General features: G+C 43.0%; 1 protein-coding gene across 5 annotated transcripts in view; it reads left to right on the top strand.

Annotated features, from left to right (window-relative positions):
• LAT2 (linker for activation of T cells family member 2) overlaps positions 1 to 14,478 on the top strand; it is a 44,279-nt gene extending 29,801 nt beyond the window's left edge. For 3 of the 5 annotated variants that reach the window (XM_025177984.2, XM_075904307.1, XM_075904310.1), the window contains 5 exons: positions 348 to 374; positions 5,848 to 5,904; positions 6,571 to 6,633; positions 7,573 to 7,633; positions 10,077 to 14,478. In XM_025177984.2, coding sequence (XP_025033769.2) covers positions 348 to 374; positions 5,848 to 5,904; positions 6,571 to 6,633; positions 7,573 to 7,631 — 206 coding nt within the window. In that variant the 3' untranslated portion in view covers positions 7,632 to 7,633; positions 10,077 to 14,478. The remainder of the gene's footprint in view (positions 1 to 347; positions 375 to 5,847; positions 5,905 to 6,570; positions 6,634 to 7,572; positions 7,634 to 10,076) is intronic. The other 2 variants (XM_075904309.1, XM_075904308.1) reach the window with 1 other exon arrangement.
• The last annotated feature ends 54 nt before the right edge of the window (positions 14,479 to 14,532 follow it).

Below are 14,532 nucleotides of genomic sequence, written 5' to 3'. Positions count from 1 at the left end.
AAGTGCACCCGCTGAGTGTGCTAGCTTCCCCAAGGGGGACCTGACTGCTGCAGCCATCCTGTGCCAAGCCCCTCCCGCCCCCCACCGCAGTAATCCCCAAAGCCACATCCTCGGGGGGATTAGGTTGCCAGATGGTTTAACCAAAAATATTGACCCCCCCCCCCCCCAAAATAAACACCGGGAAAAAATTCTGTTGAGGGGAAAAAAAGGGGAGGCCAAAGTTATTGAGAAAAAAAATCCGACAGCAGTTAAGCAAAAAATAAATACAAATAAAAAAATAAAAAATCAGCATGGCCCCTTTAAGAAGAGGCTTTTTTACCAGCGACCATTTTGTTTTTCTGTTCCAGTCACAAGACATTCCCGTGTGGAACCAGGTAAGCGGGGAGGAGGGGGAAGCCTGGTGATGGGGCTGAGGGCTGGGCCCGGTTGCTGAGCATGAGGGTTGCCAGGTGTCTGGTATTTTTGCCTCCTGGCAGGGAAAACCCCCCCAGAAAATACCAGACATTTTAGGTGTCCGGTATTTTCTGAGTCTTTTACCAGACAGGAGCGAAAATACCGGACAGTCCGGGTCAGTACCGGACACCTGGCAACCCTACTGGGATGGGGTACCATGAGGGGGAGAGGAGGGCAACGGCAGGAAGGGGCGGGGCTTGGAGCACAGGAACAGACAAGTTGCAGTGGGAGAGGTCTAGGTTGGATATTAGGAAAAACTATTTCCCTAGGAGGGCGGAGAAGCACTGGGATGGGTTACCTAGGGAATCTCCATCCCTGGAGGTTTTTAATTCCTGGCTTGACAAAGCCCTGGCTGGGATGGTTTAGTTGGGGTGGGTCCCGCTTTGAGCAGGGAATTGGACTGGATGGTCTCTTGACGTCTCGTCCAGCCCTAGGATTCTATGATCCCACTGGGACACCAGGGCTGGATTGGACAACTGCTCCAGCCAGGGATGGCGCATGGGCTGGGAGTTTGAGACCCCTGATGTACATACGATGTGTATGGCCCTGAGGATGTCACAGGAGCTGCAGCTGAGCACTGATAGGGCTGTCAGTGGCCCACATGCAGCAGGTTGAGAACTGCTGGTTTAAGGAGACATTGACTTAATGGGGCTCTCTGCAGCAGGCGCAGCCAGTCTCCTTGCAGGATTTAAAGCTCTTCAGGGCAGAGAGTGATAGAAATGTAGTCGTGTTAGTCTGGTGTAGCTAAAACAAAATACAGGACTATGTATGATATTTGATTTGTCCTTTTCATATGTGTTCATTTTTTTAAATTGTATCCTTTGGTATATATGGTTGTGACTATTTTCTTCCACTATTTGATCTGAGGAAGTGGGTCTGGCCCATGAAAGCTCATCACCTAATAAACCATCTTGTTAGTCTTTAATGTGCTGCGTAGTTCTGTATTTTGCTTCAGGGCAGAGGCTGCTGTTGTGCAGTCCTATGAACAGCGAAGCTCTGACCTCTAAGTGATAATATCACACAAACAAACAACATCTAATAATCCTAATCAGTAGGGTCCAGTAACTCTGTCCCCAAATTGCCTCTGCAAAACTGAGTCCTGTAATATACTTTAAACAGAAAGAGGTATTGAATACACATCCTTTAGAATCCAAAAAAGGGCTAACTAATTTTAGCCTGTCACTAGAAGAAGGATGTGGTGTAAAGACCATTAAAATACTCGAACTTTTGTTATAACAATTGTCCTTTTAGTTATACAGGCAGTCCCTGGGTTACATGGATCCGACTTACATCGGATCCCTATTTACAAATCGGGTGAGGCAACCCCGCACTAGCTGCTTCCCCCCAGCAGACCAGGGAGACGTGGAGCGGCTTTTCTCAGCAGACACCTCAGCTTGAAAATAAAGGGCTGAGGGAAGTGAGGTGTGGGAGAATAAAACTGAGCTCTGGAGAAATGTTTGGCTAGAGTTTCCCCTACAATATGTACCAGTTCCGACTTACGTACAAATTCAACTTAAGAACAAACCTACAGTCCCTATTTTGTACGTAACCCGGGGACTGCCTGTATTGTACTAAAATTGTTCTGCATTTTGCTTCAGCTACCCCAGACTAACACGGCTACATTTCTGTATTGTACTAGTTACTGTAAGAGTTACCAGAGATTGTGACTCCATTGTGCAAGGTCATACACAATGGCAGAGTTTGCCTCAAAAACCTGCAATCCAAGGAATACCTTTAATTCTTTTGTTTTTCTAATTCACAAAACTAGTGCTTGAGAACTGTGTGAAAATTACGGGTGAGAGAAGAGTCACAAAATCTAATGGGAAAATGTATGAATTCGTCCCAAGACGCGTATGTGAGGAAGTTCTGTGAAATGGCCATTTGTATAGCCCAATGTGTTCAAAGTGGATCTGAAATGTTATCTAATTCAGACACCATTTTTGGATAGTCCACTTTTTTATCCAAAGTTCAAAACTTTACACTTGTTTTCCAAACATGGTCTTACTTTTGTGGAGGAAAAAAAGAAAAGCATTCCTAGGTGTTTCCTTTTTTGGCAACAATGTAATACTATTTTGAGGGAAAAAATAAATATGAAAATCCTGTATGTTGAGGTTTTCATGCTACTTAGAGCTGTTGTATGAATTTCAGGCACTGTAACAACTAGCATCATATTTAATTTTAGCTACTAGAGGTGCCTAAGAACTACTAATGCATTTCACTTCTGATCTGCTACATTCTTACATACTATAGCTCTGGGTGTTCCTTGAGCAGAGAACCTCGGTGGTGCTCTGATGCTGGCAACATATCAACTGACTTAATTAGCCTAGCCACTTCCCTTTTGTGCCATGGGGAAGGATTAAAGCAAGATGGAAAGTGACTGGCATCTCTATTTGCATGAGTATCTGCAGAATCTTCCTAACTTAGATGTGGTGACCACATCAACTGTTCAAGCTTCAGTTACATTTTCTGCCTCTGTGGATGTATGTTTCGGGTAGTAAACTGAAGACAGTTTCTCGTGTGGTTTAACTGTCCATGTGTAGCATGCCTGCTTTGTACAGGGGTTCTAATTATACATATTATTAAAGCCTGCATTTGAACCTTCCTCTCCGCCATTAGCCTGAGCCGTGGTGCTAGTCTGAAAATAGACAGTGAATGTGAGCTGAGGCAATGGGAAGTTGCTCATCAAGTGGAACAGATTCTTCAAAGCACACAGTTAACAAACCGCATATAGCGCTTACTCGTTCCAGTACATATATACTAGGGCCAGCTGGTGATCTTACATGGTGTAAATCCAGAGTAGTCCCTGGAGTTCCATGTTGAAGTTGAAATCAAGCCTGTAGGTTGTACCTATTAATTCAAAAGCAATCTTAGCTGATGGCTGACTCTGTATTCCTGTAGGGTCTGGGTGTTCAGGGCTTTTAGCACTCCAGAAAAGAGGTGGCTTGCTTTATTTTAAGCACTGTTCAGAATACATTCATGTGAGCACAGCAATTTAGTTGGATAATTGATTAAGTAAGGCAATGGGACTACAATAATTCCTCATTTAACACGTGCCCGCTTAACACGTTTTCGTGATAGCACGATTTTTTTTAAGGGAACGTTTTGAATTACATGACCGTCTCCTGAATAACACGATTTCCCCAGCAGGCCCGTTGCCGGTGGCTGCGCAGGGCTTCCCCCGCCTTCCTGCAAAGCAGCAGAAGGTTCGCCGCTCGCCGTGCCGTTCCCCGCTGACTCCCCCTCTCCTCCACCCCCACTTGCAGGCTGGCGGCTGAGTTTCCCCAGCTGGCCCATCGGCGGCTGCTTCCCCCACTTCCCTGCAAAGCGGCGGAGGGTTCGCCACTTGCCACACCGTTCCCCGGCGACCCCTCCTTGCCGGACGCGGTGCGGGTCCCAGCAGACCCGTCACAGGGGCATACTCCCAACCCAATCCCCCTCCCTTCTCCTCCCCTTCCTTTCCCCAGAGCCAAACACCTCCCCTCCCTGCTGTAACCCAGTCCCCTTTCTCCCCCGACCTTATGTCCAGGTCCCAACAGACACCACCGATTGAAACACAACCCCCATCTTTTCCATTATTTTCAATGGGAAAATTGACCCCACATAACACGTTTTCACTTAACATGATAATTTTCTGAAACATATCTGTAGTGTTAAATGAGGAATTACTGTATCCAGATGTCCCTGAGGCCATCACCGGAAGAGAGGGGTGTTTCTCAAGGGGTTAATTTGGTCTGTAGCACCTTCATAACTAGTCATGATGTGTGAGTTGGAAAGATCCCAGGATGATTCTCAGTTTCCAGAGTGATTAGCGGGGTTGGGCATAAGAAACATATCTTTTAAAACCAATCATCAGTGCCCCTTTGATCTGGAAGCCACAGACTGGGTGAACTCTTGAGAGCAGATGTGGTTGCATCATCTCAAAAAAGATATCTTGGCATTGAAAGAAATTCAGAGAAGGGCAACAAAAATGATTAGGTGTTTGGAATGACTGCCTGCCCTATGAGATGAGATTAATAAAACTGGGAGTGCATAGTCAACCTGTGGTACTCCTTACCGGAGGATGTTGTGAAGACCAGAACTTTAGCAAGGTTCAAAAAGAACTAGATAAACTCGTGGAGGATAGGTCCATCAATGGCTATTAGCTAGGATGGGTAGGAATGGTATCCCTAACCTCTGTTTGTCAGAGGCTGGAAATGGGTGACAAGGGGCACCCATCTCTTCCTGTGATGGCTTCAGGGACATCTGTTTGTTCCCTCTGGGGCACCAGGCATTGGCCACTATCAGAAGACAGGATACTGGGCTTAGCTGGACCTCTGGTCTCGCCTGGTATGACCGTTCTTGTGTTCTCCTAACTGACAGTAAACACTGACACTTCTCAATGGCTTTCTTTTTTTAAGACCAGGTTCATAGTAGGCAGCACTTCAGAGATTTGTAATAGACTTTAATATATAGATTGTCAATTCAAATCCTGTCCAGGCTGGTCATCATGGAAATTTATTCTATAATGATTTGTTTGTGATAGTCTCTCTCCAGCCAATTCACTGTGAGTAGCATATACCTCGATAGCTGTCAAAATTGCATGGTGACGAAAGCTATCAAGGTATATACTACTACTGTGAATCTGTGTCCTTGTCCCAAGAAAACCATCACAGCTGAAACCTTTATTATCAATATCTGCTTCTTTCCCTAATGTAGGCTCTTAACTAAACCATGGTTGTTTACCAGAACTGCACTGAAACAATATTGGTTGGTTGTTCCTATTGCTACCCTATTATGCAGGGTTAATAACCCCAAGAGTTTCGTTTCCATTGAAATAATCCACTGAATTTACAAAGAGGGGACACACACACACACACACACACACACACACACACACCAAATTGTTTGCTTGAGGGTGTCCCCAAATGTGATAAGAGAAGGGTTCCTATGTTCACTTAACAGTGCATCTCACAACCAAAGCTGTCCCAACACACCTCATATTCAGTTTGATATGTTTAATTTCTTGCTTCTAATTATACAGGAAGATCTATTTGATGTTCCAGGAGGGCATCAATTCCTAACCTCTCTGTCATCCAGCAGACACCCCCAATCTCTCTCCAAACACTGTCATGAATGCCCAGTCCTGCTCTCCTTGAAGCCGACAGCAAAAACTCCAGTTGATTTCAGTGCAGAATCTGAGCCAGATTTACATGTTAAAAGGGACCGCCAGTTCTAGCACTGTCTTTTAGAATGGCCTTTCTGTTTCTTTAAGAAGTATGTTTGCATCTCTGTGGTCAACATAGCTTCCCCTCAGGTGGATGGTGCTAAAATTGAAGTGTTGTACACAGCCACAGGTGGAGGGAGATCTCTCACCATCATCCAGCCCATTCATTCATTCCTTTTTATCTCTTCCAGATGATTCCTGTTCCTATGAAAACATGGTGATCGGGGCATCCAATAGCCTAGAGTCTGGTAAGTGTCAGTTTTTTTGGGGTGGTTACTGAGTGTGTTGCCATAGGCAGAGGCACCCCAGTCATGGAACAGGTGCAGGTCCCTGGTTGCTTCACCTAAAGTAAAGAGGACTCATTTACTCACATCACATAGACCTTTATCCCGCAATGGGCTCCATAGAGGTTGTTCCCCGTGCTTTCATGGAATCCAGTTAAACTCCATGGGGCTCTGCACAGAGTTCATTGCAGCATCAGTTTCAGTGAAGAAGAGAAGGAATTCTGCTTATGAACATCTGAGAAATTTTACCCCTGGAATATTTTTTCCCAATAACTTTGGCATTTTCTATTAGATGGTAGGTTAGTAACATCTCTGAATCGGGTCACCTTCAGCGCTGCGCTGAATGATAACATTGGGCATACCATTTTAATGGGCATCAACAGTCAGGTCTAACCATGTCTGGGGAAAAAAAAAGAGAAACCAGGCACTGAATGAGGAGGTAGATGAGATGGGGAACACCAGACAGCGGATGGGGGTTGTTCCACATTAAAATGAACAAATCCACAAATAAGGTGTGAGATTCAACCTTACTGCATTTTTGGAGGGTGGAAGTAAGAGATTTCACAGAACTGTTACCCATTCTTACTCCACTTGCTTTCATTCCTCTGTGCACACTTTTCTTGCTCACAGATGACACCGAGGACTATGAAAATAGTGCAGCGTTTAAGACATGGCAACAATCACATGTGTCAGGTATGTTCTGAAACAAATCATTACTGAATGTTTTTATGGTAGCAGCTGAAGGCCTCAGTTAGGACTGGGGTCCCATTTTGCAAGCTGTTGTGATGATAGATGGATATGGGCCCTGCCCCCAAGAGATTTTCCTTGTACTTTTCCTGTACAGTCATGATAGGAACTTTTAAAAAACGAGTTGTACGTTGTTGCATATATTAGCAATGATTTTGAGTACTAGCTTGGAATCTTTATGGCTCTGGCCTTTCTGATATTCCAAGGGGCACACACAAATGGGAAGGTCTAAAATTTGGTCCCCTGGCAGGCCATTACAAGAGACCATCTCCTCTTCTTTCAGACCTTCTCGGTTCTTAACTCTCCATGCTGCAAACTCTTCCATGCTTTCTGAGCCCAGGAACTGAACAAGCAACCTTCTTGGTATGTTACGTTCCTGGACTCTGAAGCTCCCTGACGAGCCAGCACTAATTATGTCAACATAAAAGCCTCGCTTAGGTTATCTTTCTAAAACAAGAGGTTCAACTGGATATGAGGCGTGCTGGGACAGCTTTGGTTGTGAGATGCACTGTTAAGTGAACATAGGAACCTTCTCATATCTGATTTGGGGACACCCTAGAGCAAACTGTTTGGGGGTGTACGTGTGTCCTGTTTATAAATTCAGAGGATTATAATGTCTCTGTGGATCTGTTATGATCTATCCTAAAAATCTGCTGAAGGAACACTTGCAAACTGCTATTATGTTCAGTCTTGAAGACTTTCCCCAAGGAGTCATGATGCTGGGACCCAGGTATTCCTTGGCACAGACAGAAAAATATCTGCTAAGGAACATACAAACTGATCTCCACAGCAAGGGTTAAAAAGGTGGGCAGGTATATAAAGGTATGTCGAACAACATTTATTTATCAGTGCTTTCAATTCCCAATAACAACTCTCTATATTTAGAAAGCCCAGATGATGATCCAGATTATGTTAACTCAGACATTGCAACTGTGCCGAACTAAAGGTAAAAATAGATGTTTGATGCATTTATTGTAAACCAAGGGGTGGGAATGCCTCAATTCATAGTCAGTGATTTGCACTTAAACTTGATTCTACAGCAAGATGGCTTATGCCTGTTTTAAAAGCAAACATTGGAAGGAGCGAATCTCTATATTGGCAGGCTCCAAGGATACAGGGAAGATGTTGCACGTATTGATAGATCCATAATCAAAGTAACTGCATGACAAGTACTGATTGCCCCTGTAACAGGAATTAACCTTTTTGGATCCGCTAGCAAATATCTAGTGACTATAGAACAATCTAGATCAGGGCTACTTAAGTTTGGAAGCCCCAAGGGCCACAATGATACACACTGCACATGCCAAGGGCCTCAACATAAGTGTGCTTGCATATACATGCAAATATATGCAAATAGCTTCTTTCACATGGATGGGCATGAATACAAAGATTAAGGCAAGACTACACAATATACAGGTCCCATTTAAGTCAGTTCTGCTGATATAAATAAAATGCAATACTTACCCGATTTCCACCCACATGACAGCACTTTTAATGAGCAATGACAGTCCAGGAATTTAACTAAGACACTAATTAACAGAAGACCATTATATTGACTCATCGTTGTACAGTGTGTTCCCAGTGAAGGCTATGTTCAAAGGATCCCACCGTGGGCCGCGTGTTGAGCCCCGTGCAAACCCAAACTGCACTGCAGGCCACAAAAAAATGGGCCGCATGTTGAGTAGCCCGGATCTAGATGATCCCACAAATGAAGGCATGGCAGTGTGAAGGTTAATTATCTGTAGTACCTGGATTTCCAAAGCAAGTAGCCCTTGTATGTCTTTATAGCCCTTGTAAGAATATAGCTAAGAGATACCAGGAGTCTGCTAGACGTTAAAATGCGTAGTTGTGGGAGCGAGAGTTGAAACCAGAACAGATTTTACCTTTGAAGATACTGTCCACATTTCAGAAACACTTCACAGCTAGGTGTCGCTGTTTGCAAACAGAAGCACAATCACAGTTTTTCATTAGTGATTATTGTAAAAGTGACTTGAGGTACGAGAAATTGGCTTTAGCGGAAATTAACTTACGTTTTTCTTTTTGGTGTCTGTGAAAGTTATACTGAATTACAAGGCATTACTTTGGACAAATGCAAAGGGGAAATCAGATCTATATGAAAGCAGAGAAAAAGGCTACTTGGTAACATTCATGAACAATTTTCATTTAAACTCCCCCTTCCAGTGGAATTTCAAAGAGGGAGGGGATTACATTTTTGAGAGAGTTTTAGTCTAGTGGTTTTATTATGGGACTGCGCAAGTTCCAGTTTTTGCTCTGACAATGTCTCCTTCAGTGCCTCCATTTTTCTTTGTAAAATGGTGGTGCCTTTCTCATGGGGCGAGGCAAGTATTAATTAGACCTCTGTTAAGTATATTACCTATAAAAAGCCCTGTGTAAATAGTCTCATGAATCTCAGGTAAGCACTCAACACATCAGCAGTGTTACGCAAACAAATAGTAAACAGCACTGCATGTTATAAATGACAGTGGGATTGGCCATATAAATATACAATCTACACTACAAAAGTTTTGCCAATTTAGCTATACCAGTGAGCTTACCTACTGTAGATGCAGATATACTGCAAAAGACTGCTTTTGCCAGCAGAGCTCATACTGGTTCTGCAAACAAAATAAGCTACGCTGCCAATAGCATTTTTTGCTTTTATAATGCAACCACATGAGGGTTTTTGCTGGCAAACCAATATTGTTAAAGAAAATCACCCCCCTGGCCAGCATAGCTATAATGGAAAGGGTTTCTACTATAGTCTTTCCCTTAAATGGATTTTCCAGGAATAATTGATTCTGAAATTATCTGGGCTCCTGGCATCCATTCTCTTTCAAGTGCAGGAATCCTCTGAACTGGCATTCATGCTAAAATTCGACACTCTCCGCCGAGGCCTGAACAAAGACTCCAGCTATCTTACCCATTACAAAGATAGCTTCCCTAGTTATCACCTCTAACACTATTAACTCACAGACATCTACCCTTCCCCACCTCTAATATCATTAACTCACAGGCATTCACCTTCCTTTCCTCCCCCCCTGCATCCGCCTTCTGTTCTGAAATTTGATTTGTCCTTTTCATATGTGTTCACTTTTTTTAATTGTATCCTTTGGTATATATGGTTGTGACTATTTTCTTCCACTATTTGATCTGAGGAAGTGGGTCTGGCCCACGAAAGCTCATCATCTAATAAACCATCTTGTTAGTCTTTAAAGTGCTACATAGTCCTGTATTTTGCTTTAGCTACACCAGACTAACACGGCTACATTTCTATCACTATTCTACATGCAAGAGAAAAACCTGGCACTGAAAATACAATGTAAGCAGAAAGAGTTAATAGTAAGAGGGGAGGAAAAGCAGTGAACTCACAATCTTTCTCTTATTTCAAGGAACCTCTTCTACAATCTGTGGGAAGCTATTTACAATGCTACAGAAGTGTATGTTTCATCTTGAAGATTGCCACACAAGCAGAGCAGAAAGGGGTCCTTTGATACACAAATGTGATGGAATAACCTGTCCTCCATACTCTGCCAAATGTAGTTAACTAACATCAGTGCACACTGCTGAAAATAAATGCATTGGATCCAGATGTCCCACAAAAATACAACTAGAAAAATCATGTGGAAGAAGGCCTCTTCCCCCCAACATGTGAATATCAGCTGCTCACTGCAGCAGTTCCAAGAGAAATGCCAAGGTTTTGTTATTCTATCATATTTTCCTCCACGTCCATTCAAGGGAGTGATGGCTTGTCTGCTCAACAATGTTTTCTGCCGTCAAGTGTGAAATGAATCTTTAAACTGCTGAGTAGCAACACAATTGATGGTTTAACTTGCCAAACTGACTCCTGTAAGGAGGTATTAAAGCTGATGGATTATATTTTTCATTTTGTTCCCACTATAGCAAAGCTCTTGGACAGACACTGCTTCTAAAAGAAGGATCCAACCTTCCAGACAGATGCCAAGTGTTTAGAAAGGGCGTAGTTCTGTATTGCTAAGTAATAAATGGAAGCACTCACAAATGGTAAAGGACCAAAGGACAAACAGGATCACTGCAGCTACAGATAATATTCCGACTCTCTTTCCTTGTGTATTTGAGATGGATTGCTGTAAAATCCATAGGAGTTGAGACAGCTCACAGAGCACTTAGCTCATCTTCACCCCATTGTCAGCCTCAGGAATTGCACCCCCTTTTCAGAATTGCTGTAGAGAAGGATGTCGGTGCTAGAACTCACACTTCGCAGCTGATGATCCATGCTTCAGTTATAATTGTGTTCATGAGCATAGTGTTTTACCTGGCAATGTTCTAGCATGCACTTGCTAAGAACATAAGAACGGCCAGACTGGGTCAGAACAAAGGTCCATCTAGCCCAGTGTCCTGGCTTCTAACACTGGCCAATGCCAGGTACTCCAGAGGGAATGAACAGACCAGGCAATCATCAAAGTGATCCCTCCCCTGTCATTCAGTCCCAGCTTCAGAGAAACAGAGGCTAGGGGGCCCATTCCTGCCCATCCTAGCTAATAGCCATTGATGGACCTATTCTCCCTGAATTGATCTAGACTTTTTTTTAACCTTGTCAAAGACCTGGCCTTCACAATATCCTCTGGCAAGGAGTTCCACAGGTTGACTGCACATTGTGTGAAGAACTACGTCCTTTTGTTTGTTTGTTTTTTAAATCTGCTACCTATTAAATTCATTTGGTGACCCATAGTTCTGGTTATGGAAGCAAATAAATAATTTTTCCTTGTCTACTTTCTCTATACCTGTTATGATTTTCTAGACCTCTGTTGTATTTCCCCTCCCCCCCAGTTCCTCTTTTCTAAGCTGAAAGCCCATTTTATTACTCTCTCCTCACACGACAGCTGTTCCAAATCCCTAATCATTTTTGTTGCCCTTTTCTGAATTTTTTCCAATGCCAAGATACCTTTTTTTTGAGCTGAGGCAACCACATCTGCACGCGATAATCAAACTGCGGTGTACCATGGATTTAGATAGAAGCAAAAAGATATTCTGTCTTATTCACTATTCCTTTTTTAATTATTGTTTGCTTTTAACTGCTGATACACATTGAGTGGATGAAATGCATCTCCAGGCACAAAATCAAGAGAGAGGGTGAATTGCATCTCTGTGCACAAAATCAAGGAAAAGCTCATGCACTATTTCCATCTGGTGGTGGTTTGCTGCAAAGGGCTGAACTTCTATGTAGAGTGAGACAGAACATTCAGGTAAATGCCTAAGAAGGGAATTCTATTAGAAATGCAATTTATGTATTGGAGTACCTGTCACCTGCTAGCCCTACTTACGGCTGGAAACTGGTTCACCAAGCTTTTATACTCCAGTGTGAACAGGTACTCTCCACCTCCTAGGGAAAAAGGGTCACACAAGCAATTTCCTTGCTTTTCATACCAGTGACTAGAGAGAAACTGGTATAAGGGTAAGAATCAGCTATGGACTGGAATGTATGGACATGAAACTTTTCCTACTACAACTGATTTCACTTATGAAATTTTGCTCTGAGTCTACGCACATTGAGGCTGTGTCCAGGCTCAGGGGTTTTTTCGAAAAAAGTACTTTTTTCGAAAAAACTTCACCTGCGTCTAGACTGCAGCCGCGTTCTTTCGAAATTAAATTGAAAGAATGCGGCTTTTCTTTCGACGGTGGTAAACCTAATTCCACGAGGAAGAACGCCTTCTTTCGAAAGTGCTCTTTCGAAAGAAGGTGTTCTTGAAAGCAAACAGGCTTTTTAGAAAGAGAGCATCCAGACTCACTGGGTGCTTTCTTTCGAAAAAGAGGCTTGCTTTTTCGAAAGTTCCGCGTGCAGTCTAGACGCGCTCTTTCGAAAGAGGCTTGCAGTCTAGACATAGCCTGAGAGTTAAGGCTGAATTTAAGCCTCTTTGCAGATATGGATTTAACCCTTCATTTGTATTTGACACACCAAAAATCACAGCAAGGTGTCCATTATTCATGTTTCTGAAAGTAGGAGGCCAATCAAGCATTTTATAATTGATTAGAGAAAAACTTAATTGCTGCTCCTACTAATGGGTCTATTCCAAAAGTCCGCATAGAGGATGCAGGACAGGAGCTTTAATGAAGCCCATGCTGGAAAGAGAACAGCTGTAATTTCATGAAAGGGATACACCCACTCAGTTTTAGAACAGGATTTAAACATGGTTGGTTTTTTATCTATACAAATCTCTTACCAGTTTGTATCTAAAGTTATACTTTCTTTTCCCCCAAATAATTTTATTCTTTGCTATGCAAAAGACCCACACAAATAAGGAACATTGACAATTGGCTGAAGGTGGAATTTATCTCTGAAGAAGTCCCACCCAAGGGTTTGCAAACTATTAAAGTCCTAATTAGAAGACTTAACCAGTGCATAGATCTTGTTCCGAGTCTTGGCCAAAGATGAATTTAATCCAAAGTGACTAACCAGAGAAAGTTCTAATGTTTGTTACAGAAATATTGTGTTACTTGACAGACTATGCAAAATGTTATGTGACTGGTCATGATGGAAGGCCAATGTGATACCTGTCAAAACTGCTTCATTTTCGTAAGTGCTGTGATGAAGGTAGCTCAAAACTGCTATTCCATTTTGAAAATGTTGGTCTCAGTTGACAGAGAAGTGCAGCTGTACTGATGTGCCAGTTAAGAATCTGATCTTAACAGCTGGGAGGGGGATGTTCAAATACTTACAAATTGCCTTGGTTAGAATTAATTAAGGAATAGAAGTCTGAATAAGTTCCAGGGTTTAAATAGGTGTCAGGCCAGGACAATTTAAGTTTTATTGTATCCTGTGTTCAACAAGGTGAGATGAATATACCAAGTAATATTTCCTGGGACAGTTATGGAAAATAGTTGTTTTCCAAACAGGAGTTCAATGTTGTATAGGGTGTAGGAGAGTGAAGGCCTGTTGTGGATGAGGGGTGGTGCATGGAGCCACTGCTATGCATGTCAGATGTTTGGGGGGGGGGCTGCCTTGGCTCTGCTGCTGTGGCATTGGCTATCCCACCCCCCCTCCCCCAGGGTTGGTGGGGCTTGAACCCACTGCCCTGCATTCCTCTGAGTCCAAAAGCAGGTACCTTATCCATTGAGAGAAGGTAGGCAAACCCCCATGTTCTGGTGGTCCTCCGTAAAACGAGAGAAATCTTTTTAGTTCTGAAGCACTTTACAACAAGGTCACCTTTCATTCAAGGATCGCAGTGTGCTGGAACATATCCAGGAAATTTTACAATAAATTATATTCAAGTGATTAGAATTAGAATTATACAGTGTGGCTTTTAACACACTCCCCCATTGCCAATTTTTTCTTTGTCAGTGGTGGTACACAAATCATAGAATCTACAATGACAGGCTGGTTGCCTTTTCAGAAATCTTTAATTTGTAGGTGTACAGGGAATGTACAATGCTGCCTGCCAGTGAATGGGAGTAGCATCTAGCCTATGAGTTCCAGGGAAAAGTGAAATAGCTCAAAGCTGAGTACATTGCTAGCCACATCTTAATTTTGTCCTGGTAGATACTTCTGAAAGCTGCTACTGGTGGAAGGAGAGCAGGTAGCAGCTGCTACAGAAGAGGGAGTCACCCTAGATTCTAGACATCAAAAGCTGCTCTTTCCTCTATGTGAACAGGGGAAATCTACAGCTGGGAGATCTCAGTAGGGACAAAGACCGTGCCAATGAGGGTTTGGCCACTGTGTAAATGGAAGTACTTGAACACCTGACTAGTCTGCAACTGTAATTTGTTTCCGTTGCTTCTCATATAGCCTGTAGTTAATGCTATGAAAGTGAGGACTCATTGGTTCAGTGCCTCTCATGTCTTGCTCATCTGCCTACTCTGTTTAGAATGTAA

This window comes from Pelodiscus sinensis, chromosome 21 (assembly GCF_049634645.1).
Source record: "Pelodiscus sinensis isolate JC-2024 chromosome 21, ASM4963464v1, whole genome shotgun sequence".
NCBI lineage: Eukaryota > Metazoa > Chordata > Testudines > Trionychidae > Pelodiscus > Pelodiscus sinensis.
This window is presented reverse-complemented; position numbering and strand designations above follow the sequence as displayed.